This window comes from Buteo buteo, chromosome 1 (assembly GCF_964188355.1).
Source record: "Buteo buteo chromosome 1, bButBut1.hap1.1, whole genome shotgun sequence".
In the NCBI taxonomy this organism is placed as follows: domain Eukaryota; kingdom Metazoa; phylum Chordata; class Aves; order Accipitriformes; family Accipitridae; genus Buteo; species Buteo buteo.
Genome location: NC_134171.1, coordinates 1,480,099 through 1,505,022, shown reverse-complemented (window position 1 = coordinate 1,505,022; position 24,924 = coordinate 1,480,099). Strand labels below are relative to the sequence as shown.

General features: G+C 49.8%; 1 protein-coding gene across 6 annotated transcripts in view; it reads left to right on the top strand.

Moving 5' to 3' along the window:
- Nucleotides 1-21,390, top strand: part of EXOC6B (exocyst complex component 6B) — a 307,343-nt gene extending 285,953 nt beyond the window's left edge. For 4 of the 6 annotated variants that reach the window (XM_075042433.1, XM_075042350.1, XM_075042180.1 and 1 more), the window contains 2 exons: nt 10,566-10,678; nt 15,649-21,389. In XM_075042433.1, the coding sequence (XP_074898534.1) occupies nt 10,566-10,678; nt 15,649-15,775 (240 nt within the window). In that variant the 3' untranslated portion in view covers nt 15,776-21,389. Of the gene's footprint in view, nt 1-10,565; nt 10,679-15,648 lie in introns of all 6 variants that reach the window. The other 2 variants (XM_075042264.1, XM_075042035.1) reach the window with 1 other exon arrangement.
- The last annotated feature ends 3,534 nt before the right edge of the window (nt 21,391-24,924 follow it).

The following is a 24,924-nucleotide window of genomic DNA, read 5'->3' as shown; positions in this document are numbered from 1 at the left end:
GACAGGACAGACCCTAATTGTTGAGCTCAGAAAGACTTTGCTGGCTCTCCTTGTCCCAGCTTCCCCCCCCTGCCACGGGGAAAACACCACATAGTGCCCCTCACCGGGGTATCTGGGCATCACGTCCTGGCTGCCGGTGGCACCAAGCAGGGCTGTAGTTATCTGAAAATGTGGCTCAGTTGTCTTCTGGACAGACCCTGATCACGCTGCAGGTACCTCAATTTGCTGCTGAACTGTCAGCAGATGGGGAGCATTAACACCTCCCGGCCCAAAATCTTTCTGGCTGTGAATACCTGCTCTGTCAATTAATTATGAACATTTTATCCTAGAAAGGTGGCATTTAAAGTGATTTTTTTCCCCTCTGATACTATAGGGTCAATGACAGAGGTGGTTTTGTCTATAGGCTTATTTGGAGGAGTGCTGCTGTTCTCCCCTCTCAACCCACTTTCCTGTGTTTGGGGGGTTTTGTGCTTTTTTTGTGCTCTTGTTAACTCTTCTCCTTCCTTACAAGAGCGTCCTGACCTGCCACTGAGATATTGGGATTTTCCATGTTATTTCTTAATGTTTTCTTCGGAGCCACTGATTTTGAAGTGTGGGTCAGGTAGGGCGAGTCAGATGAATGCACGAGGCTATATGCACCCAGACTATAGCAGCAGAACTGGTTATTTCTGTATACAAGGGGTACCCGCACACACCATGCCATCATCTGCCGACCACAGAGCAGGGCATCTTTTACCATTAGCAAATCCAGCTTCTTCTCCCCGTAATAGCTTCAGAAATGCTTCTAAGAATAACTATCTACAAGCTAAGCGCTTTTCAAGCATTGCATCCCAAATTTGTTCCCCATAACCTCGGACGCTGACCCCAAGCATTTAACCAGGCTCCATCCTTGCCGGGCAGAGCGATGGGCGCACCTCGTGGCTGTGCCCTCCAAAGCTCTGAGCCGGAGAGACTACCGGGGGGATGCTTCTAAAGGAGACATCTTTGCTTTGGGAATGAATCCCCCTTTGTGACGGTTAAATGGAAACGCAAAGTGTTATTCAATAGCAGTCCCTGGAGAACGGTCTTCCAAGGCTCTTTTATTTCTTTTGGCCGCTGCCCAGTATTGTCTCTTTGTCTTATGCAGATTGTAGGGTCTGGAGGGTAGAAATACGGTCATCTTCTCTGGGCGGAAAGCACCATGCAAACTTGTGAACCTGCATGGAGAATTTGATGAGCCTAAATAATTATTTTTATGAGTGCAAATTGGCTACTAAATCCAGCAGGGCAGAGTTTCCTTTTGTTCTTTTGGCCATTCATAAAATCCCCCGTTGGGGCGGTTATCGCTAGAACTGACTGATTTTATTCTCAAACATTGGAATCCCAGTGGTTTTGTACCAAATAATTTTCATGCCTTGTTTGTTTTTTGGTTTTTTTTTTCAAGCAGCATTGCACAGTGCTTTGCGATGGTCAGAGAAACTTGGGTTTTCCCTAGAATTCAGTTTACCCTTCCCTGTGGGCAAGCCTCCAGTGAATGACTAAAGCCATGACCCTACACCATCAAAGTCAGCAGGAGCGTGAACGAAGCTGGTAGGGACTTTCCAGACGTCTTCAAGACTGTCAGTGTAACACAACGTGCTAATCCTCAGCGTCCCACACCCTTCGCTCTTGGGCTGCTTCGCGTCACTTCTCTTGAAGCCCGACAACCTTTTGTGGCTCCTTCATGTGGTTTTGTGTCGCAGGCTGTGAGTAGAAGGTGGATTCCTCAAAGCCATATTTAACACAAAAGGGAGTTTTTTTGCTGTAAGTGCAGAAGTGACCTACAACCAGAAACACAACATTTTTGGGGTGAAATTGTGTTTGTTAAGATTTTAATGAGATCCTTGGAATAAGTAACTTCTGACCCTCCTAATAAATGATGAACATTTGCAGATGGAAAACCAGAAGACCTTTCTGTGCACACAGTGCAGGCAAAAAGCTTTCTGGAGACCCTGCCCTGGAAATCTGATGTAACAAATACAAACCCCTATAAACAGGCAATAATACAAATCTGACAATAATCCAGACTGGACAGATTAGGGCTTTGTTGGTCTCAAATCTTTCTCCGTTACATACTGTCCCATCTGCCATAAATCTTTCCAGATTCTTCTCAGTTTTTTTCCAAGAACTGTTTCACTTTTGCAGATAACAATAAATAGGAGGGGGGAGGAAAGATAAAATTGCTGCCTTAACTTGCAAAATCAGTCCAGTTAAAATGTAAGGTGAGAAGCTTGGAATCGGTTCTCCTCCCTCCAGCATGAGTCTTCGGGAGGAAGGACAGCCCTGGGTGGGACATGTGCTCAGGAGACCTGGAGGGGTCACTTGGGCGTAGGGTTGTTGTGCCTCTCAGAGAGGTCCAAGCAGGCTGGACAGCACTCTCCAATCTGTAGTAACTCCTAGAAGTCCATCTCTCTCTTGCAGGCAGGTCTGGTAAGCACCTAAAATAAGGTTAACCTTCCCTACGCTCCGTGTGTGTTGATCGCTTGGCTTGTGCGTCACGTTGGCTCGTGCAACATCAGGTTACTGCGGGTGCTGTCCACCCCTTTGCACAAAGTGCACTCGATATGTGGAGAAAATCTTAAGTTTCCAGTGAAATTGGTGACAAATCTGCTCCTGCTTTCATTTAGGCCACGATTTTACCCTCCATGTCTTTCACAAGTAAACGAACGAACATCATGTTCCAATTCCTGGTGCCTTTTCTTCTTGGTAATGCTATTGCCCAAACCCACGTCTCCCCATGGGTTAGAGTATTTCTTTCTCTTTCAGTATTGCTTTCCCACGAGACATAATTGAAACCTCACCAAAATAAATTATTTTGAATGTACTTGTCTGTGGCTGCTGATGTTGGAAACTCTTTGGGCTTTTGTGCTCCGTAACAATTACTGCTGGCTGGCGGTAGGGGCTGCTCGATCGGTGGTGGGGATGGGTTGTGAGCAAGCTTAGGCATGGGCAAACTGGGAGTTGGTACTGGTTTGGATTCAGTAGTTTCTTGTGCTTTTATGGAGGTACCCAGCAGGATCAGGTCTTACTGGGGTGTTCTGGTCCTGCTGGAAGCGTCTTGTCCCTTGGTACAGGTGGGTTTAGGTGGGATGATGGTAGGACCCAAGTGCTCTCTTCCTCTGAACCTGTTGTTGTCACCTTTATCAAAGGAGCTGTGGTGTTAAATCAGTGAAATGAGCTTTTTAGAGAAAAGATCTCAGTAGATTTGTGAGCTAGCAGTGTGATCTCTTGCAAACAGAAGCACAGCTGGTTTGTAGAAGGTGTTGGGTCAAAGGCTGTTCATTCTGCATGCTGCCCACAACAAAGGCTGGGGAAAGAGGTTATACGGATAAGGAGGGATAATAGAGCTTTTTAGAGCTGGGTTCAGCTTGGTTATGAAAATATTCCCTCCTTCTGCCCCCAGAAAGCAAGAGCAGTTGCTCAGGAACATGACCCTCAGCAGGTTTCAGGGCAGGAGTGCTGCCTCCAGCTGGGAAACCCCCAAACCCGACTTAATTAACACTTCTCTGCGCCCTGGCATCCAGAGGACGTAAAGCTCATCATGAAAGCCTGGCTGTAACCCTGTGGCATAGCTGTCCCTTCTGTGTTGATCCGAACCTCCCCCCAAAACCCACCGTAAGGAAGATCTCCTGCACTCACTGTTGGCACCACTTAAATCCAGGCCAGGCTCCTCCAGACGCCTGGCTGTCTCCTGCTTTAAGATGCAGCAAGTTAACTCTCATTCCCTTAGCTTGGTTGGATGTGAGAAATCCAGGATAATTGTGTTTCAATTTGTTGAAACAGGTTGCAAGATTTGCCAGCTAATGGTCTTGAGTCGTCTTTCCTTTTCATCCTTCAGTGTGTGTGCGCGTGTGCTGATGGTGTTTGTTTAGGGTTCTTTTAATAGCAGTTGGTGCTTTGCAGAAGGCATGTCAGGCAGTAACACCTCGCAGCCCGGCTCCGGCCAGCTCCAACATGTGGTCCCTGAGCACCGCAGAAAGTCAACAACTCCTAGTAGAGAGAGTCTGTCTCCTGCTGTACTTGGAGGAAAAAGGACTAAAAGGGTAATTAATAGGGAATTCTTATGTCCCTGCAGCTAATTTGGGCTTTTATCAAAGGGAAGGTTTAGGTCTTTATCAGGTGTTTCCCACCAGCCCTCACACTGTCTCATCGCTGGTGGACCTACTGATACTCTGATGGTGGTGTTAAGGGAAAGTCCTTTTCAAGCCATCTTGATGGTCTGTCTTGTCACTGGAAGTAAATATCTTGGTGTATAAGAGGGGAAGGGATGTTTGGTTTTGGGGTAGAATCACAGAACCATAGAACAGCCTCGGTTAGAAGGGACCTTGAAAGATCATCTGGTCCAACCTTTCATGGGAAAGGAAGCCTAGATGAGATGATCTAGCACCCTGTCCAACTGCGTCTTGAAAACCTCCAGCAATGGGGACTCTACCACATCCCTGGGAAGGTTGTTCCAGTGAATGGTTGTTGTCACTGTAAAAAATCTCTTTCTACACTAAGATGAAACCTCTCCTGGTGCAACCTCTCCCCATTGCCCCTTGTCTTCTCCATGTGGCTCCTTGTGAAGAGAGAGTCTCTGTCCTACTTGTAGCCACCCTTTAAGTACTGGAATACTGTGCTGAGGTTCCCCCGGAGCCTTCACTTCTCCAGAAAGAAGAGACCTAGACCTTGAAATAAAGTGAGAGTTAGTCTTCAGGATGGGGTTGTTTCTCCTTTCACCGTCCGGTTACTGCATAGCCATGAGGCTTTTGTGCCAGATAGCCTTTGCTGATGGGCCTTTCATAAATACTGATAGTTCATGTGGGATTTCAGCCCCCAAAAGTCAGGATATTAAAAAGCAAAAGGGCTGGGGCATGGGGGAAGACACAGACGCGAGCGCAGAGGCGATGACAGCTCTTTTGGCCTTAACAGGACCGAAATGTATGTCTGTTAGCAACCGAATCCCTTCAGCAGGGACTGGAAGAAACAAAAAGTTTGTTTGCTGGGGAGCAGAAAGATGTGATTTCCATTTCTGGCTGGACTGCAGGCTGCCCTCGTGTCTTGGAGCAGCTCCGGTTGTGAACAGTTGCTCTTTGCTTTTAATTTGGATGAGTTTTGCTTCCTGCTGCAGTGGATGTAATATCACGTCTGGTGTGGTGGTGATTCTGTCCTGGGAAGCTCTTCCCTCTGCTAACAGGGGATGATCACACTCCTCTTCCAGTAGACTTGCCCATGAGCCCAGAGCATTTGGGGTGTCTCAAGTTTCCTGCAGGTCAAAGCATTTGGGTGCAAATCCCTGTTTGTGGATGTTCAGAATGGCACTGCATCAGTTCAGAAGAGGGAAAAGAGAAGAAAGTTGCATGAAGTTGGGGAATTCAGGAGTTTTCATCTGTCCTGCAGTAAGACTTGGCCTTCATCTCTTAGGCTTGAGGAGCGGAGGAGAGGTCCTTGGGGCCAAGAGGATCCTGTATCTAGAGTTATCCCTGCAACATCATCCCGACTTCTCTGAGATAGGACAAGGGCTTTTTGTGTGTGTTTATTTTCATCTTGGAAAACATGGGTCTCCCTTTCCTGCCATCTTCTTTATTTCTAGCCACCATGCATCACCTCCCAGGTCTGTGCAGAGCCCTCTGTGACGCTGGTGCAAGTGTGCAAATGCTGGTGCTTTCTCTGATCTTGTTCCAGGAGTTTGGATTCACTTTGTGTTATTTCTGGCTTGGCTGAAAGAATTTTATCCAGATTCAGCACCATCATCTCGTGTCAGACAGAACATACTGCCCCGCTTTGCTTTGGTTCTGGAGGGAGAAGTTTGCAAAGTCATTGCGATGTCCCCATTGCCTTTGCCACCAGCGTGCAATTAAGTTGCAACCGTTCTTTCCCTGTACTTGATGTGAGGGCTGTAAAAACATGTCTTTGCTTTGAAAAAAATAACATTTCTGAAGAATTTGAGATGGTGGTATTACAAGGAGAGTGAAAAGGAAGCGTTTCTCGAGGTGGGACTGAAGGAAATGGGGAGAAGGTGCTTCTTGGCCCCTGCCAAGGGGAGCCTGGGGCAGGGCTGGGAACTGGTTCCCAGTTTAATTCTTTCCTTCCAGGGTTGCCCTCTCCTGAATCACCATCTGAGTAAGAGCTCATATGTGTGTATAAAAGCAATTTTTTTTTTCTTTCAGTACCATTCTTTTGGAGGCATCCTCAAAGCATTCTCCGTTTCTTCATTTTTATAAATATATACGTGAACCTCTCCCCGCCCTTGCAGCAAAGATGCTTCTCGTGCCCCAGGAAGCTGCAGGTTCGCAGCCCTGCTCTGCGCACGCAGCACGTCTGCAGCCTTCTGAGCCAGTTCTTCTGCTTTCATATCATCGTGGTAAAAGCTCCTCTTTTTTCTCCCCCCTCTTTTTTTTCCTTTCCCCCCAGTGTATGTGCTGTCGAGTTTGATTTATAGCCTTGAAAAGGAGACTCTAGTTTGAAGAATTAATGGTATTTGCATATTTTATTTGGAATCTCCCCCGGCAGGCCCGCCGCAGCCCAGCGCCGCTGTGCAGGCGGGTTTTTCCTTTCCTTTTTTTCTTTCTTTTTTTTTTTTCGGTCGTTCAGATTTAGCAGCAGAGGTGAAAAGTTTAAACAGTAAAACCAATAAAACCACATTTATGTGACAGATAAATCGTTTCGAGACAGCTTGCCCTGAGCCGTCAGGCTTCCTCCTGCAAGACCTCTCTCCTACGGAGCACGACCCACGGCAGAGCCCTGCAAGCGCCGGCGATGCCCTGTGCCATGCGGCAACCGGGGGGGCCAAAGGTGCCGGCCCCGGCTATCCTCGGACCTTCCTTGCAGGCAAGATGGATGTGGGCAAACAGTTGTAAAATACACAGGCTATCTGTCACTGTCGTGAGCTGGCTGGGGGGAGTCTGGCTCTCCCAGCGCTCGGGGAAGGTCCAGCCTGGGGCGCGAGCACATTTAGGATGGGGCTTACTTAGAATCACAGAATCATTTAGGTTGGACAAGACCCTTAAGATCACCGAGTCCAACCACTAACTTAGCACTGCCAAGTCCGCCACTAAGCCACGTCCCTAAGCACCACATCTACATGTCTTTTAAATACTCCAGGGATGGTGACTCCTGGGCAGCCCGTTCCAATGCTTGGCAACCACTTTGGTGAAGAAATTTTTCCTAATATCCAATCTAAACCTCCCCTGGAGAAACTTGAGGCCATTTCCTCTTGTCCTATTGCTTGTTACCTGGGAGAAGAGACTGACCCCCACCTCACTACACCCTCCTTTCAGGTAGTTGTAGAGAGCAATAAGTCTCCCCTCAGCCTCCTTTTCTTCGGGTTAAACAACCCCTCAGTTGAGTTCCCTCAGCCGCTCCTCATAAGACTTGTGCTCTAGACCCTTCACCAGCTTCGTTGCTCTTCTCTGGACACGCTCCAGCCCCTCAATGTCTTTCCTGTAGTGAGGGGCCCAAAACTGAACACAGGACTCGAGGTGCAGCCTCACCAGTGCCAAGTACAGGGGGACGATCCCTGCCCTGGTCCTGCTGGCCATCCTATTTCTGATACAAGCCAGGATGCTGTTGGCCTTCTTGGCCACCTGGGCACACTGCTGGCTCACGTTCAGCCGGCTGTCAACCAGCACCCCCAGGTCATTGGGGTTTCTCTCAAATGTGCCTGTTGCACTCTTGTAGCGATGCATACAGCTGGAACTACCTGAATGGCATGATGGATGAGAGTAAAATCGTAGAACCACAGAACGGTTTGGGTTGGAAGGGACCTTAAAGATCATCTAGTTCCAACCCCCCCTGCCATGGGCAGGGACACCTTCCACTAGAGCAGGTTGCTCCAAGCCCCATCCAATGTGACCTTGGGATGCCAGGGATGGGGCAGCCACAACTTCTCGGGGCAACCTGATCCTGTGCCTCACCACCCTCATAGTAAAACATTCCTTCCTTATGTCCAATCTAAATCAACCCACTTCCAGTTTAAAACTATTGCTTCTTCTCCTGTCACTACAGGCCCTGGTAAAAAGTCACTCTCCATCTTTCTCATATGCCCCCTTTCTATATTGAAAGGCCTCAATAAGGTCTCCTGGAGCCTTCTCTTCTCCAGGCTGAACAACCCCAACTCTCTCAGCCTGTCCTCACAGCAGAGGTGTTCCAGCCCTCAGGCCATTTTCATGACCTCCTCTGGACCCACTCTAAGAGGTCCACGTTAAAACAGGTCCATAAAATAACTCACCCCAACCATCCCTTCAGGCCGATGCCAGCGCAAGGGAAGGTGTGGTGGTGGACCTTCAATGCCGGCAAAGCCCAGCAGCCTGGCAGCCTCGTGTGGGAGAGCTGCGTTGCTTCAACCTGGTTGAGTTGAACTGGGTCGGAGCAGAGCTGAGGGACAGGGATGGCTGTGGGACCGAGGACTGTGTGCCATCCCAGCCGCTCGTCACCTGGCCCTGGTGGGAATGGCAAGCGTTGGCTTGAGCTCCTGAGCTGGAGAGCAAGGGTCGAGCTGCTCTAGATGGTCTTTCATCCAGCTTTTGCTTAAAAATGCTGGATTGGCTGTGCTCTTTCAGAGACATGCGTGGGAGGTTTCTCCAAGCCCTTTCCCTACCGATCCTCTGAGCTCCTGCACGGTTCCCCGAGCCTCTGCTGTCCCCCCCAGCCTCCTTTTATAACACCTCCCGATGCTTTTCATTTCATCTTCTAACCCACTTCTAATCTTCACCTTTTTATTTTAGTTCTTATTTTGTCGCTTTCTTCTGCGGCTTTATTTCCACTCCCCATAAATGGCTACCTGGCCCCTCGGCGGTCCGGTCATGCACTTTCTACGGCAATAACTCATGCTGCCGTGCTCATGGTTTGCCAGAGACACGTTCAGCCCCCCCAGGGCCACCAGCAAGAGGACTTTGGTGCATTGGCGGGGGATCTGATTTAGCCTGTACAACCATGCAGCTTCCCCCAGCAGCCGGCAAACCCGATAGAAGAGTTTTGGCCCCGCTGTGCTGTATGAAAAGAGCCTGTGAAATCATATTTAAGGTTGTCTCTTGAAGGTGCCCATTGGAAAAAACTCCTGCCAATGATGTTCAACTCGGGTTTGTAGTTAACACAATGGACCCGCCGTACAAAGCCGCGCGGGACCGAGGGCTGGAAAAGCCCTCTTAGGTCCCGGCTAATCCGTCCCCCCCGCCAGCCCGGGGGATTGTTCCTGACAGCTTGTTTTCTTTGCCCTGACCTACATAGTCAAAAAGAATCTTGTTGCACATTTTTGTTTTGTACCTTGAGGTCTCGGAGGAGCTAAATCCCCTTCTTGGCGGGGCGGGATGTGTTGTTAAACAGTGCTGGAGCCTCCAGGAAAACCATGGAGACGCGGGGACAATGAGCCCTCTATGGTCCTCTCTTGGCCGCGGGATGGTCCTCCTTCTCCGGGCTTCAGTGGTGGGCGCCGGGACGCGCAGACGCGGGCGATGAAGACGTCCACGGGCTTGGCAGCCTGTCCTGCAATAGAGTGGTCACAGCAGCTCTCCAAGGCAGATGGTTGCGGGGGGGGGTGGGGGGGGGGGAAATGCAGCCGCTCTTAATTAATCTGTTTCAGATGATGGAGATGAAGGCTGCATCTCATATGTCCTCAGCTGTGCTCTTTTGGGTAGGTGGAGAGGAAAGTCCTCGTAGGGGTGAGGAGGTCCTCGTGTGGGAAAGACGTGGGAGCTCCTATTCGGGTTTTAAGGAAAATAAGGATGCAAAAGGTAGGGTGGAAGAGGGCATTTAGGAAACCTGGGCTGTAGTTTACTTATCCGTCGTCTGAATCAGCTGGGAGGGGTGGGGTGCCAAGGGGATCCTTTGTGGAGGTGAAGGGCTTCAGGTGCGAATTTTGGGGGTCTGGAGCAAGGACTGTCACAGATGGCTGAATTAATCCCTTTTTTCCTTGCCCCATGTCTGGGGTCAGCCGTAGTTTCTGTAACAAACAGCTGGAAACCACCTGGGCCACCCAGTCTCCCCCAGCGTTCACCTGAGATAAACACCTGAGCTCCTGGATGGGTCCCACACCTCCCCAGGGAGCTCCCGTCATTAGAGATCCTTACAAAGCGCTTGGAAGAAGTTGAGATGTTGCAAGCGTGATGAGAAAACCTTGTGGCGTGGTTCAAACGATGCCGGGGGTTATTTGGGGACAGAAGAAATTTGCGGTGGCTTTGACCCCAAAAGTGCCCTCCTGCTGTAGCTGAGGGCATCAGGGCGCTGGGGAGCTTTGCTTCCTCAGCATGTCTCAGTCCTCGTAGCCCCTGTACTGCTAGTTCACCCCAAAAATAGAGATAAGGTAACAGGAGTGTACTGTGGCTAAATTAACAGAGCCATACATAAATTAATAGTAAATGTTAATAAAATAATAATTAAATAGGAATAAGTTAATAATTAAATATTAGCAGAATGATATTAAATAAATTAATAAAGACTGCAAACCATTTTTTGTGGTTAACACCACCTGCCCAGGATCTTTGCCAGCTTTCAGATAAACCACCTGCTCTCTCGCCAGCTTTTAAAAATCTTATTTCTGTTTGTGTTTTTCTTTCCCGTGGCTGCTGCAGCTCCTAGATCTGTTCATCCAGTGGGACTGGTCGACGTATTTGGCTGACTACGGGCAACCCACGTGCAAGTATCTTCGCGTGAACCCGACGACAGCCCTCATCCTGCTGGAAAAGTGAGTGTGGGTCCGGACACCTGAGATAGTTTTCACCCCCATCTCGCTTTGGGCAAGTGTGTGTTTTAGCAGCTCATTCCATCACGTGCGGTGCTGGGACAGAGCAGCCTGGGGAACAGGAGGCTCCTTGTGATCCAGGGAGCAAAGATTTCACCCCTGGGTGGACAGTGAGAGCTCAAATAGAAAAATCCTATTTTATCCCACTAACCTGAATTCCAGGTTTTGTATCAAAACGCATTGACTTGGCTGAGGGTCTGTCTTTTTGCTTCACTCTTAAGTAGAGTTTTCCTTGTCTTACAGCAGACTTCCACTGTATCTCAAGCCCTCCAAATCATTTCAAATTTGCTAGCCTGCAAGCACGTGTGTCTCCCTTGTGTTGGATCCACGGAGGGGATCGAGCGCTAAAAGCTCAGCTATGGGACAGGGACAGTGTCTTTAGGTGGCTGTGTGCTCCAGAGCTTGCCCTTAGCGAGGACACACTCTTTGATAAGGCTCTTTGATAAGGCTGAACGTGAGCCTCTTCGAAGCCTGTAGTTCGTAGGCTTTGCACAGCTTCAGCCCGAGCCCTGGAGCTGTGCCGAGGAGCAGTGCCAGGACGCGCCGGGCGAGCACTGTGTGGCTTCTGCGGGGCTTTGGGATGACAGCAAGGAGGCTTGTGCCAGTCCTACAAGCCAACGGCAAGGAGGCAAAGCCCGTGAGTTTGCTGCAAACCCAAAGAGTGGGATTTGCTTTGCTTGTAACCCCCCTAGCACGTGGGAGAGAAGTGCCACCACTCACCCATCGTGCCTGTGGTAGGAGGTGGCCCAGGTGACCCGTTCTCTGGTAGACCTCCAGGCTCTCATTGGGAGGATCAGCCCTACTCCTGCCCCTTTGCTACCATCAGACCTCGCAGCTGGTCTTCCAGCTGATCTGACAGTGAAGTCACCTGCCAAAAATAATAATTTTTTGAGCAGCTCAGGCCATGGGCACTCCACTGCTAAGTCTTGCATGGAGGAGCGGGCAGGATAAGCGAGCTGCAGTTAGATTTGGTTAGGTTTACCGTGAAATCGCACCCTGAGGAGGAGTTTGAGTTGGTTTTTGGGGTTCTTCTCTTTCTCTGTTGCTTGTAGAGGAGGAATTGACTAGTTTAGAGTTAGGGCTAAACCTTTAGAAGACCAGCCTTGGTGTGCTTCTGAGCTTTGGAGTTGCATCTGTATTATCTGTGGTCCACATGACCGTACGGCCCCCTCTCCCACAGAGGAGAGTAGCTAATTTCACAGCAGCTCATGACGTGCAAATGTTATCAGTATGGTACACAGGGACTAAACTTAGGTAGTTGCTGTGTGTAAAGCACTTTTATGCGTTATAGCACTGGATTTATATACATATTTATACGTGCTGTGTAATATGTTGTGTTATTTGCAACATATTCGCAACCTGACATCAATGCGCAAAAGTGTGAGATATTTTCAGAGCTATCAACAAAATGGTAAAATAAAGAGCTATCAAAAATCTGAGAGCTTGGACATGAAGCAGCTGGAGGAGCCAGGAAACTGGAAGCAGGCAGTGAGCTGGGATCCGTGGCACTTGCTGGGAAGGCAGTGGGAAAGCAGGAGGGCAGCTCCGTGCTCCTGGCCATCTTCCCCAGGTAGTACCCGAGCGTGCAGCATCCGTGCTCGGTGGTGGTATTAAAAAGCCACAAATCCCAGCTTGGCTTGCCAGCCTTCTCTCTAAAAGGGCTCTCATTTGAAGGGCAATCTTCACGTATCTGATTGGCTTTCTGGAGGCAGCCCCCGTGGAGTCACCGGGTTGGCACTTGCCTCTCCCGCATCCTCGTGGCGTGGCATCGCCTGCATGGCATCGCCGGCATGGCATCGCCTGCATGCTCCGGCGGGCTCTGCCCTGTCCCCGCTTGGGCTTCAGGCCCTTTGGGGAGTCTCCGTGCATCATCCACCAGCTCCAGCTCCCCCGAGACTCTGCACTGACCTGGCCGTAGCTTCAGGCACGTCCACTCCCCTCTGCGCTCCGAGCCCACCTCCCCAGCCCTCTCTGTAGGCAGCCGAGCTTTGCCGACAAGGCGACGTGAAATTCTGATCCGCTGGTTCGTTTTGTAACCTGTTTTCATCGTTATCTCTTTTCCTAATCACACATCTCTCATAGGATATCACGAGTGTAAGTATGCTGCTTGCTTGGGCTTTTACCCTCACCTTGCAGTGACTTTATTGTTTGATTTAAATGGAGCACTAAATGATCTAAATGCAAGCTGTCTTTGAAACGGTTCCCTTCGGTAACTTTATCGTCTCAAATGCACTAATTAGAGCTAAAAGAGGAGCTTTTACTCTGTTGCTTTTTTTTCTTATAGATTAATTTAAACAAAGCTTGGCTCTATTGAAAGTGGTGTTTGTTGACAGGGGTGGGGACAGCGCTGAGCTCTCTCTTTCCCTTCCTCTTACTTTTAATTCTTGCGCTAACGCACAGGGACCACGTTACAAAACTGGGCTCGCTTGTCCCAGGGCTCTGCAGGCACACGCTTAAAGAAATGAAAGTGTTAGTCCTCCAAAGAGCTGCTTAGCTGCTCGAAAGCATTGCCTCCCTCTTTCAAACCTGATATTCTTGGTGTCTGGGTGCACTGCTTGAGCAGGGAGCGGGTGCTTCCTATAGCCAAATGCTGGTAAAGAAACAGGCTGGCGTTTCTGAACGCCTTTGACACCGACCACATTGCGTCGGCTCGATGTTCGTCTGCAGGGCTGCGACGGCAGGACCGGAGCCGGCGTGGTCTCCTCGAGCGGATCTGCAAGCTCAGCCTCTCCCAAGGATGCAGCCGCTCCCAATGCTGCCTGGTCCCTGGCACAACCCACATTCTGCAGGATTTTGTGTCCTGTGGGCAAATTAATTCATTAATAATACTTAATAGCTTAGCGCCTCTACCTTCACATGATGTCTGAAGATTCCAGCAGCTCCCATCCCCACCAGACACTCATCCCCAGTTAAACAGATCCACCTCTGTGGGTTTGTTGTGGGATCAGTGCTCTGACTGCTTTTTCAGCCTGATCCAGCAGCTTTATCCATGCAACTCCCTTCAAATTGTTCAAACACTTGCAAAAGTTTTCTTACGTACAACATGTGTTACTTCAAAAAGATTTCGTGGAACCTGAACAGGTCCCACAGGATCAGAGATGGCTCCAAGGATGCCCAGGATGAGAGGGCTCTTAGGGCAGAGGATGCTCTGCTCTAAATTCCCCACACGTTACCTGGGGGTGACTGCAGCAGGCAGTGATGGAGAGTGATGGGTCCAGCTCTGGGTGGAAGTTTCTGAAGGTATAGGTTTACTTTCAATGCCTCTGATGTCCCTTGCGTCGCCTGTGAAATAGAAACAGAGCTCTCAGCCCTCCTGGTAAAGTGCTTTGAGACCCACTGGAGCTGTACAGCACTGCCGGAGGTGTCCCGCGGGAGGAGGGTTATTTCCAAAATTCCTGACACTGTGACACCTCTAACCTGTGCGGCTTGAAAACCTCGCTTCCCGTCGGTAGGATCGCTCCCTGGTTCTTGCGGTGGAGCAGCTGGCAACCTGCTTGGGTTAAAAAAAATAGAGAAAGAAAAAAAATAATACTTATTTTGCTGAATAATAGTGCTCCAAGCTATCTTGTTACTGTTGGGAAAGCAGCTCGATTATAATCCTCTGTCTTTGGGCACTTATAACTTTAGCAAAACAGCCTTTGGGATAAGTTGTTATCCTTGTTTCCAGTTCCAAGCTGGATGTTTTTGGGAACATTTCAGATTCCCTTTGGCTCTTTTTAGGAAGATTTAAGCATGAAAAAACTTAGATTTTTTTTTTTTTTAAAATCAGTTAAATAAGTTTCAAGAGGTTTGATTTGGGCTCAGTTAACTCAAAACCCCCCTGGTTTGATAAAGTGCCAACTTCCCAGGGACTCAGCGCTGTGTCCCAGTCATTTTAATGCTTCATTTAGGTCCCCAAAGCCAAAAACGCAGGCTTATGTGACTTGTCCAAAGCCATCAGCCTCTGCCAGATCTGATTTAGCGAGAAAATCATTTACAAATTGTGGTATTATGAAAGAGCGGTGCCAGCTGAGAAGCAGCGGGTTGGATGTTGAGGCTGATTGATACCTTCAGGAGCTGTTGAAGGGTTGACCCTTGTAGGGTGGTTTCCCTTCCCAGCACATGCCCTGCCTGCGTAAAGCTCACGCTTGGAGCATGCAACAAGACCTGGCCCCCCCAAAATATGCATCTGCGAATGCAAACGTGCATGAATCCCTGGCTTTGCATGGCGGAGAGAGATGGAGCTGCACCAGCTTCACCTTCAGGTCCCATCCCACCTCCCGCTCTTCTTGTCTCCGGCTTTTTGGAGACCTCTTGGAGATGAGTACGCCACTTCACGTATTAAATGTAGTTTTTAAAAAGTACAGATCTCAAGGAGATTTTTATATTGGGGGAAACCAGTGCTGGATTCCTTCCTTTAATATAAATTATATAATATTGTATATTTTTAGTTCACAATGCCGAACGTTTCCGGCTGCCATCTCTTGGCTGCATGCAATGCACCATTTCAAGTAAGAAGCCTTAATGCTGTGGATTTGATGCTAATTTTTTAATTTCCTCCTAATATTGCAGCGTTGTCATTTACTACTTCAGAAGGTGACAAGGGGATGTAGCAAAAGCTGTTCTGAAGGGGAGAATGAGAGGCTTTAGGGTTTCATGCATTGTGGCATTAGAGATTGACCCTACGGTGACATTGATTGGGATTTGTGGGGTTTAAAGCAAAAATGCAAACTGTGTAAAGCCTGTATGTGGCTTGGTATGCCTGTCTTTACACAAATACATGACAAAAACGGGGACAGAGCCTTTAGATGCAGTCACCTCCTCTCTCTATCAGGAGCCTGAATACGGGCACTTTACATGCGATTCCTTCATGGGGCTTGGGTGCAACGTTGAGCAGCGATACCTGTGCCATAACCTGTTTCTGCTCTGCGCAGGATGAGAGACACGAGCAGAAAAAACAACGTTTTTGCCCAGTTTCGGAAAAACGAGAGGGACAAGCAGAAGCTGATAGACACCGTGGCCAAGCAGCTCCGCAGCCTGATCAACAGCCATCACTCGTGAGGGGCTTGGGGACCTCCTGCCCGCGCCGGTCCCTGCACCGCAGCCTTCCACATGCCTGGACTTGGGATTCTTGTTCAAAGAGAATATATGTATTTTTTTATTCACCTGTATAGTATTCATGAAACCTACCCCAATGACAAAACGTTCCTTGTTAAACAATCCCGGGGAAGATAGGCAGCACTGCTTGTGAAGGTGGTGTCAGGAGTCTCCTATTATAAACTCCTATTTTCAGGGGTTTATAAAGTGACGGTAAATCCTGAAGCCTGAGAGAGAAGTTCACACCCAGACTATTTTCTTTTTTTTTTAATAAGCCAAATTGAAAGAATCGGTCTGACTTCCTTTTGTTAACTTATTCAGTTGCAGAACAAATGAAAACAAAAAATATAGGGAGGAGTTGTGGTTTCAGGTTCTTCTCATGGGCTCCGGTAAAAGAAGCACACGTGTAGAAAGAGGGTCACCCGTTAGCTTGTCTTGCCAGCTTGCGTATTGGATTTAGGTAGGAAAAGAGGCAAACTGATTTCCCAACTTTTCTTCTCTTTTTCCTGGAAGGGCTGATTTCCATCTTAGGCTGCAGATGGCCAGAGCTGCAACCCTTTTGCACGTGTCTGTAATCGGCAGAGCCACCCCCTGAGCTCCACCTCTAGGACCTGCCGGTGTCTTTTGGACCTGCACTGAATGTAGAAGGGCTTTGAGAGCTGCCTTGTTAATTAGATTCGGAAAAGGAGAGCCAGAAGGTCATCTGGCAGGGTGTCCTGTGGCACTGGCCTGGTACTGGGATGCTGCTGCTCTCATCTATCACGGTCAGGTAGCAGGAAAGGAGGGATGCTCGGCAGGGATGGTGCAAAGGCAGGCTGGGCTCTCCCAGCGTCCAGGGCACTCTGTTCAGGCTTTTTTCCTCTCTTTGCACCTCTTTTCCATGCTGATGTCCCATCTTCCCTCTCCTCCTGACATGGTGCGATGGGGTAAAGTCCCTCTGCTTCCCGCGAGTGCCCTGGCTTGTGCTGCGCAAGGAGCAGCCCTGCAGCCTCCCCGAGGTCCCCAAAGTGGAGGAGCAGGAGATGGCCCAGGGAGCAGCATCGCTCAGCTCCCCCCGGCTCAAAAGTGCCTACGGACAAAAATTTCCCTGTCTGCTCTGGAAGTGCTCGAACATCCTCCGCTCAAATCAAGACAGTCTTTGAGGAGGACGGTAACGCTACCGATGGGACTTTAATCCCAGGGTTCAGGTTACAGCGAGAGGGAACTTTCACCCTTATCTTCTCATTACCCTTCTGACTCTAATTACTGCAGGTGAAAGCTTATCCAGCCAGTTCCCCCACCTCCCAAACCCTGATGTTAAAGGGAATTAAAATCTTCCTGGTGGATGTTGCAGCCCTGGCAGCGCTGCTTCGGCAGGGCCACGAGCCGTGCCCATCTCCTACCCTCGTTTGAAGGCAGTGGGTGCTCAGCCCTCACACCGCTTCTGGAAGCGGAGGGGTGCTTTGCTGACCTGCGGAACAAGGTTCCTTCTCTTTCCCCTCCCTCGGCGCAGACTCCCGAAGTGTGGAGGGGCAGGACTCGTTCAAACGTCACCCCATGGCATGTGCAGAAGGGCAGCAGCACTTGGCTTGGTGCATTCAGTCCCTTTGCTCTCTGACCACGTGCACTTTTTGCTTGGTGTTTCTTGCCTGGGGAGCTCTTCTGACACTCAAGCTCTGGATACACGAAGGGGATGGTGCTTTATCTTCCCTCCTTGTTCCTCAGCAATACTTGTTTTTTTGTTTTCTTTTTGATAAGGGTACGTGTTACTTAACCCTGAAAGTAAATAGGCACGTTATCAGCAATGACCTTCTGGGGCTGTTGTCCTGTCCCAGCAGTCTCCAGCCACGAGGACCAGTGGATTATTTTCGTTAAAAAGAGGGAAGAACCAAACTTGGCTTTCTGGTTCCTTGCTTTTGGGGGGGTATCAGAGGTTACTTTCTTCTTAACGCCTCTTTGAAGTACATGTAAGAAGGATGGAGGGAAAAAGAAGCAGCTGAATTAAAGTTGGTGTTAGCGTGGCCAGGAAAGGATCATCTTCGTAGATACATCTACATATAACCCAGCAAAGGCTTTCAGAAGGACAAGTGAAAATGAACTTGGTCCATTCCCTGCTGGTGACCTCTTTTTTTGCTCTCCAAAACGCTGGACCTGAGTGCAAACCAGCCTGGGGGCTTCGCCACGGCCCCTGTGAGCCCCAGGGGATCCCCAGCTGGATCTTGGCATCCCAAAACCTGCACAACTGGGAAGGAAAGATTGCCCGGCTTGCCGGACTCCGATAGGAAACTCTTCTTCGCCAAATTGCTGGGGAAAGGAAGCAGACCGGGCTTTATGGTCCTGGCAGCGATGGGAGAGCCCTCAGCCCTCCAGCCAAGATGTGTCCCATGAGCCGCAGGACCACAGGGCACTTTTATTCCTCCTCCCCGTCCCTCAGCAGTGCCACCGTGGGAGAGACGTGGGGACGAGAGTGCGAAGGGGGTGGCAAAAGCAGGAGGGATCGGCCAGTTCAAGCATCAGACCTGAGCTCCTACCCAGAGGTTGGAGATTGAAACAAAAACCCCAGCTACCCAATGGTGACAGTAACAGGGGAAGCTTCAGTCCACAGGGCACTTCAGTCAAGGGCCATTAAATAGTAACAAGCACTTTAAAATCCTTCAGAATCAAGCTGCTACAGATGCTGGCGTCACTGAGCATCAGCAAGCATGACAAATAAGGCACTCTGGCATTTCCAGTTTTTATTAGTGGGAGGATAGACTGTCAAACACAATTTTTAATCGCTTTTGTCAGCTGCTGGCTTTGCTGCGAGGCGGCACTTTGCTTTTGCAGGTTTCTCTCTCCTCCGTGCTAGGTGTGGGATGAAGGGAGGAGGAGGAGGCACTGCCGGGCATCATCACCTCTGGTTCCTGAGACACGGGGAAGGGGCTTTGTGCTGCTGTCGGCGTGAGCGGAAAAAAGCATCCAGCTCCTGCTGCCGCCTTGAAATTCCGTTTTTTTTCCCCAAAGGGTGACCGCTATATTGCATTGCACAAGGTATACCCTCATAAAAACCTCAAAGCAGCTGGGTCTCGGGGCAAGGACTTGTTTCACATGCTCCAGACAGCTCCCAGCCTTCCCCATCCCACATCCGGGCTTTCTTTCCCATCTCCACCAAGCTTTAGTTAAAAGAGGAGCGACATGGCATTGCCATGCCTGCCCGGGATGGATTTCCTTGCTCCTTTAAGCTCTGCTTGAAGAGGCCGGGGTCGGGATTCTGCAAACCGGCTTCTGGCGCTCAGGACTTGCTGCTGGGAAAGTCAAACTCGGCCAAGGGAAAGATTCAGCAAGTTTCTGATTTCGGGAGGTCAAGCGCCTAACCGCAAGTCACAGACCGGGATGAAAAATGGCATTTTGGTGCTCTGGTCCTAATTAACTTTTTGTTCCGAGAGATGCAGTTCCATCCCTTCAAAATAAAATTAATCTTTTAAACAGATTGCTTAAAAAGCCCTGGAAGACATTTAAAATCCCCTCTAAATCTCTTACTAATGATTGGTATCCTCCGATACGGATGGTATTGCTTATGAGGGAAAGGTTGTTGCTATAAATTTATAAGCGGGGTGGGAAACGGGGGCAGAACCCGCTGCTGTAATCGAAGATTTGCAACCCCCAAAACAAATAATGCTGCTATTAACGCCTCCATGTACATACATTGAACCTTCCTTAGGTTTTTTTTAAGCAGTGGCTGTAGAAGAGACTGGGTTATCCCCCACCTTTTCCCCAACCCAGCAAACATATTTCAGCACCAGTGGGAAAAAAAAAATATAAACAAAAAAGACAAGTTTGGCTTCCTGAGAAGCATCTGCACATCTTATCTTCTTTATAATCTTCAGGGGTTGTGCAGGCAGCCTGGGGGTTGGGAATAATTTTATATAAGGTCTCTAAAGTGCTAACATGCAGCCCAAACCATACCTATACATGAGGGGGATGGCCTCCATTAGACGTTAGCGTGTGTGCATGTGTGTGAGAGAGAGAATGAGATTTTTTCTGGTTTTTCTTCTTTTTTTTTTTTTAATTCCTAGGGCTGGAGTTCAAGTCAGATGCTCTTAGCAATTTTGCACTTTGTTCTACATCCAACCGCAACTCCAGGCTCTGCTGTGGGGGGGAGAAGCTGGCTGATGCTTTGTTCGAGGGGCTGTTTTGGTTTTGTTTCCTTAAAAATTGGCTGCTTTTGTGCTGCTACGAAAATGGATGTTTGGGCAGAAGGCGTGGGCGTTTGCATGCTGGCCCCAAACTGTTTGCAAGATGCTGGGAGACAGCGGGGAAAGCGGAGGCTGAGATGGAGCCGGGGCCGCTCCGGTGGCAACGGCTGCTGTCAGCACCTCCTGCGCTGAAGCTGGTTTTCGGATAAATTCTTCTATCCCCTGAGGTAGCGATGATGGGAAGCGGCAGGTGAGGGAGGTTTGCGGTAGGTGTCCCTCCAGCATCCCTTCAAACCAATATTCAAACCCCAGGCAGAGAAATCTTTGCCCTCGGTTGTTTCCTACCTCTCCGCCACACCCTAATTTGGCTTTTCTCTTCATTTCTGGGTTGGGTTTGGGGCTTTTTTTTTGAAGCATCAAGTGGTTTGGAGCATCGAACCACCCTCCCACGCCCTTGGCTGGATGCATGTCCCATCCCTGGATGCCGTGGGGTTGCTGGGGTCTCTGCACCCCATTTTCTCCGGCTCCGTGTTTGTCTGTGTGTGTACGTGTTTATGTCCCCAGCACTGCGACTCGTGTGTTTGTCACACCGCTGGGGAGCTCGAAGGGAACACAACTCACAAATAAATCTCATCGCAAATGACTTCAAGATGGCCCCGGCTCTGCTGTCAACCGGGAAAAAGTTGGACGTTTGAGGGAAGCCACCCAAATTCACTGTGTTTTGGGAGGGGTTCACCCCAAAACCACCGTGGGCTGTGACCTGGGGACCAGTTGATTTGCTTCATCTCCAAAACTGCAGCTGCTGCTCTGGTCTCAAGCCCCTCTCTTGTATCCCGGGGGTCCTTGCGGCCGGGCTGGGGGAGCTTTGGCCAGAGCCAGCACCCATCCCACCCACAGCTCCTCCGACTCGAGGGGAAGCACCCCAAAACCTCCAGGGCTGAGTTTCTGGAATCCGGTCTGCACCGAGTTGCTTTCTGCCTTGGCTCATCCCTCTGATTTTATTTTGACATGAATACACACGCACATCCCCATCCCTCCCTGTCCACTGGCTGCTTGTGTTGCCTTTTCTCATTTTTTTTTTGGTGGGGGGGGGAGGACGTGATTTTGTAAACTAATGTGGTGAAAACAGCTTTTTTTGCACAAGTCGTTGCACAATAAGGGGAAAATTTAGTAAATTAGGTTTAACTTTAAAGGGAACTTTTTTTTTCCTTAAAACTCACTAGCAGAGCTACTGATTAAAAGAAAAAAAGAGATGGACTGATTAAAAAATGGACTGCATGGTTTACAGGTTAAATTGCGTTAGAAATTAGCATGTTGATTTCGACTGTACATTTATCCTATTGTAACTTCTATTAAACAATACAGCATATAACTGTTTGAATAAGTGCCTGTGCTCACTGTGGCTGTGTGCATCTCTGCGAAGGCACTGCCTTTGCCTTCACCTCGCTGGAAAAAAAATCCTAAATCCCATAAAAGACAAAATTTTGTACAACCAGCAAAGATTTGCTGCTGAGACACCCAGATTTACGGATTGTCCCACGGGGAGACAACCCCTTAACGTGCTCTGGCTTCCGCACCCTGTGTTGCATTGCCATGCTGTGAGCTAAAGCCAAGTTTTGCCTAATTTGGTGGCTATTTTAATTGGGTTCTACCATAAATAAGCATGATTAAACCCAAGCCTGGAGTTGAAGAAGTAGCCGCCTTGCCCTTATTGATTACATCTCGGTTTGCAGATTGGGAAAGTAATTCTGAGTAGGAATTAAGGCTTTGGAGGGCAGAGCAGAGATAATAGGCAGTTCATCGAGGCAGAGGGGTGTTGCGTTAGCTTTCTATGGGAAATCTTTTTTGCCTACTCACATTGTGTGTTTTCTTTCATGGTATTTACCATCCTTTGCAATTTGGTGATTATATTAGCATGTTGGGGTTTGGGGTTTTTTCTGGCCCTACCTGCGTTAGGCTGTTAAATTCCCCAAATACCTCCCAGCCCTGGCACCGAACATGCAGTAGACTTTGGTTTCTGTAAGATGTTTGACTTGGTACCACACGGCACGTTGATTAGGAAATCAAACTGATATAAAATCAACAGGACACGTGCTAATTAAAAACTGGCTAACTGGGATATCTCGCATGTAATCCTAAACAGAGGAGCAGCACTGGGGGATCTCCCTGGGGCCGGGCGATGCTGAGGATGCCGGGCTGGGGGGGGGGGGCTTGAGGGTCCTGCCCCCCTGGTAGGGACGATGGGGAGGTTTGGTGGAAGGGCTCAGGTGGATGATGTGGCTGGATGTGTAGGAGTGAAGGCTTTAGGGAATGTTCCTGGGCTGGGGGACTCCCTCCTGGAAAGCAGCAGCTGTGTAAAAGGATCCTGGGTGGATTGTATTCCAGGAATTCCTCTAAAACCCTTTTTTAAGCCATTTATCCCTTTTGGTTTCCATCACGTCCCGGGGCAGGGAGTCCACCCGTGTTAATTCGGTGCAGTGGGGAGGAAAAGTGCTCCCTGGTGCTTGTTTCTAACTAAACCTCACAAGGGGCGTTTGCACATGCGCGTAAGGCAGAAGAGGATAAAAGGAGGATGGGAACCTCCCACATTTAATCTGTCCACCTCAGAATGTTCTTGGGTGCTGTCTGGTAGTGGCAATTATGAACAAAAGGGAAAGTGCTGTCTCTCTGGCAGCAGGTCCAGGTGGGACCCCAAAAATGCACAAAGTCCCCCAAACCTGGCCAGCCCACCCTGGGACGGTGTCTGCTCCCACGGGGCAGCTCCGTGCCAAGTGCCTGGGGAAAGGGCTTTAACGTTAGCCCCGGTCCCCTTGGCCTGATGTATTTTGAGTGCTGAGCCGTGCTAAGAGCAGACTGGATGCTCCAGGCTCAGGACCGTGCTACAGGGGATGCTCAGCCCCAGGCGGGAGAGCCAGAGATGTTCTGCAGCACCCGCGGGGCTAAGATGTGGTCCAGTAGTGTGGAGCTCCAGTGGGAGATGGTGGGCAGAGATCTCCTGGGACCATCTGGCCAGTGGATCAATGAGCTGCAGCCGCAGGTACGTTTTGGGAGATGGATGTGGGATGCTGCAGCGTGCAGCCATACACCAAAGACCGGGTGCTAACGTGTGGCGGGGCTCTGCCTGCACCTAAATCGGTGCACAAAGCAGGGCCAAACCTCACCACAGCTGAGTGGCACCCCAGAGCCACTCGGCTGTCTCTGTGCCACCAAGCCTTTCACCCCAGGTGTCCTCAGGACCTCTTGTGACCCCCCCAAGCCCACAAAGTGGGCTGCCAGAGCCACAAGCGTGTTGTCCCAGCCCTGGGGACAGGTTGCAAGCCCAGTGTTGGATGGAGGATGGTGCCAGGTGTAGCCCCATCCATCCAAGGAGCAGTCCCTGGAGCAAACCCTCCGGAGGAACATGCCCAGGCGTCTCTGGAGAAGAGCAAGTTGGGACGGTGCAGCCGAGGGGGCGAGACGCGGCCCCACACCTCTGCTCACACCCTGCCCTGATGCCTTGTCACTGGGTAGATGCAGGGAGCACGCTGTGAGCCCTCGGGTTGCTCCTTTTGGTTGTCCATGCCTCGCTTTTCTCATCTTTAAAATAAGAGTTTCTCATTCTGACATCTTCTGCGGGGTGCTGAATTTCTGCCCTGGGATTTAACATCTCTGCACAGTGGCTTGCTGCCTTGGGTTTCCCTGCACAGATGGGACGGAGGCCAAGTGGCAAGTCTAGCTGGGTTATCGCCATTTGTACGGCTTTGTGGGGTCTTCAGGACACCACAGCGAAGAAGATCCAGCACGGCCTTAACATGCTTGGACCTGGAGATGCTCCTGCTCTCTCCAGTGGGACAGGACCTCTGGAGGTCTCTAGGCCAGTCTCCTGCTCAAAGCAGGACTGTTGCTAACGCTAGATCAGCGTGGTTGTGGCTTTATGTGACCGAGTCTCGAAAAGCCTCCAAGAATGGACATCCCCCACCTCTCTGGTGGCCTGTCCCAGGACTGCACCCTCCCAGTGAAGACTTTCTTACTGTCCATTCTGAACAGAACTCCCAGAGCGTGGTTTGCTGTGCTCGCAAGGACAGTGACTGTGGGCTTATGTCCAACCTGGTTGTCGCTGACGCCACTAGGTCTGGTCCAACAGAGCTGATACTCAGCCACTCCTTTCCCCTTCTGACTGCTTTCTAGGGTGACACCAGGCAGACCTTGTTCCGGGGGTGCTGAGCGTGCAGAGGGATGACTGTCATCTATGCAGGACATGATGAGATGGCAAACCCACAGCTTGATGCACGCATCTTCCAGTCCCAAGCCCTTATTCTGTCCCTTGGCAGCTCTATATCTGGGACTGCTGAAGCTGGCTCCCTTAAGGAGGAAAATCCCATGGGCTGGAGACAGGCTCATCTGACAACTTCACTTTCCTGCAACCTCAGCCAATCTCATCAAGGAAGGAGGTTAAGAGGTAAAGCAAGGTGAAGGCAAGAAGGGACAGAGACAGGAGGAAATAAATGCTCAGGAATATCTGTGGAAAAGTATTTTTCTGGCCTGCCTAGAAGAAAATAAGGAGGGAAAAAAAAAAACCTCCCTGCTTGTGGTTGCTTGTGGGTTTGGGATTCAACTCTTTGGAAAACGGCTACAGCAAATGCAACAAGAAAGAAAACCTTGTTGGGTGATCTCTGAACTCTGAGTCAAGGTGGTGGCTGCAGGCAGGAGACTGCAGGGGAGCCAAAACCTTCCCAACCAACCCCTAAATTGGTTAAGCACCAGATAGTGATGGCCCAGACATCCCCCTCTCTTCGTTGGCTCCAAAGGTTGACTAGGTCGGATGTAGGTCCCTGCACACAGGCAGGGGAATATTGCCCAAAACACCTGGGCTCACATCAGATCTCAAAGCTGCTGTCTGCGAGTCTGCTTCTTGGAGGTGTTGGGCTGATCTCATTAGGTCCTGTGGTGTTAATTTGATAGCAGTCCTGTTTAAATCTG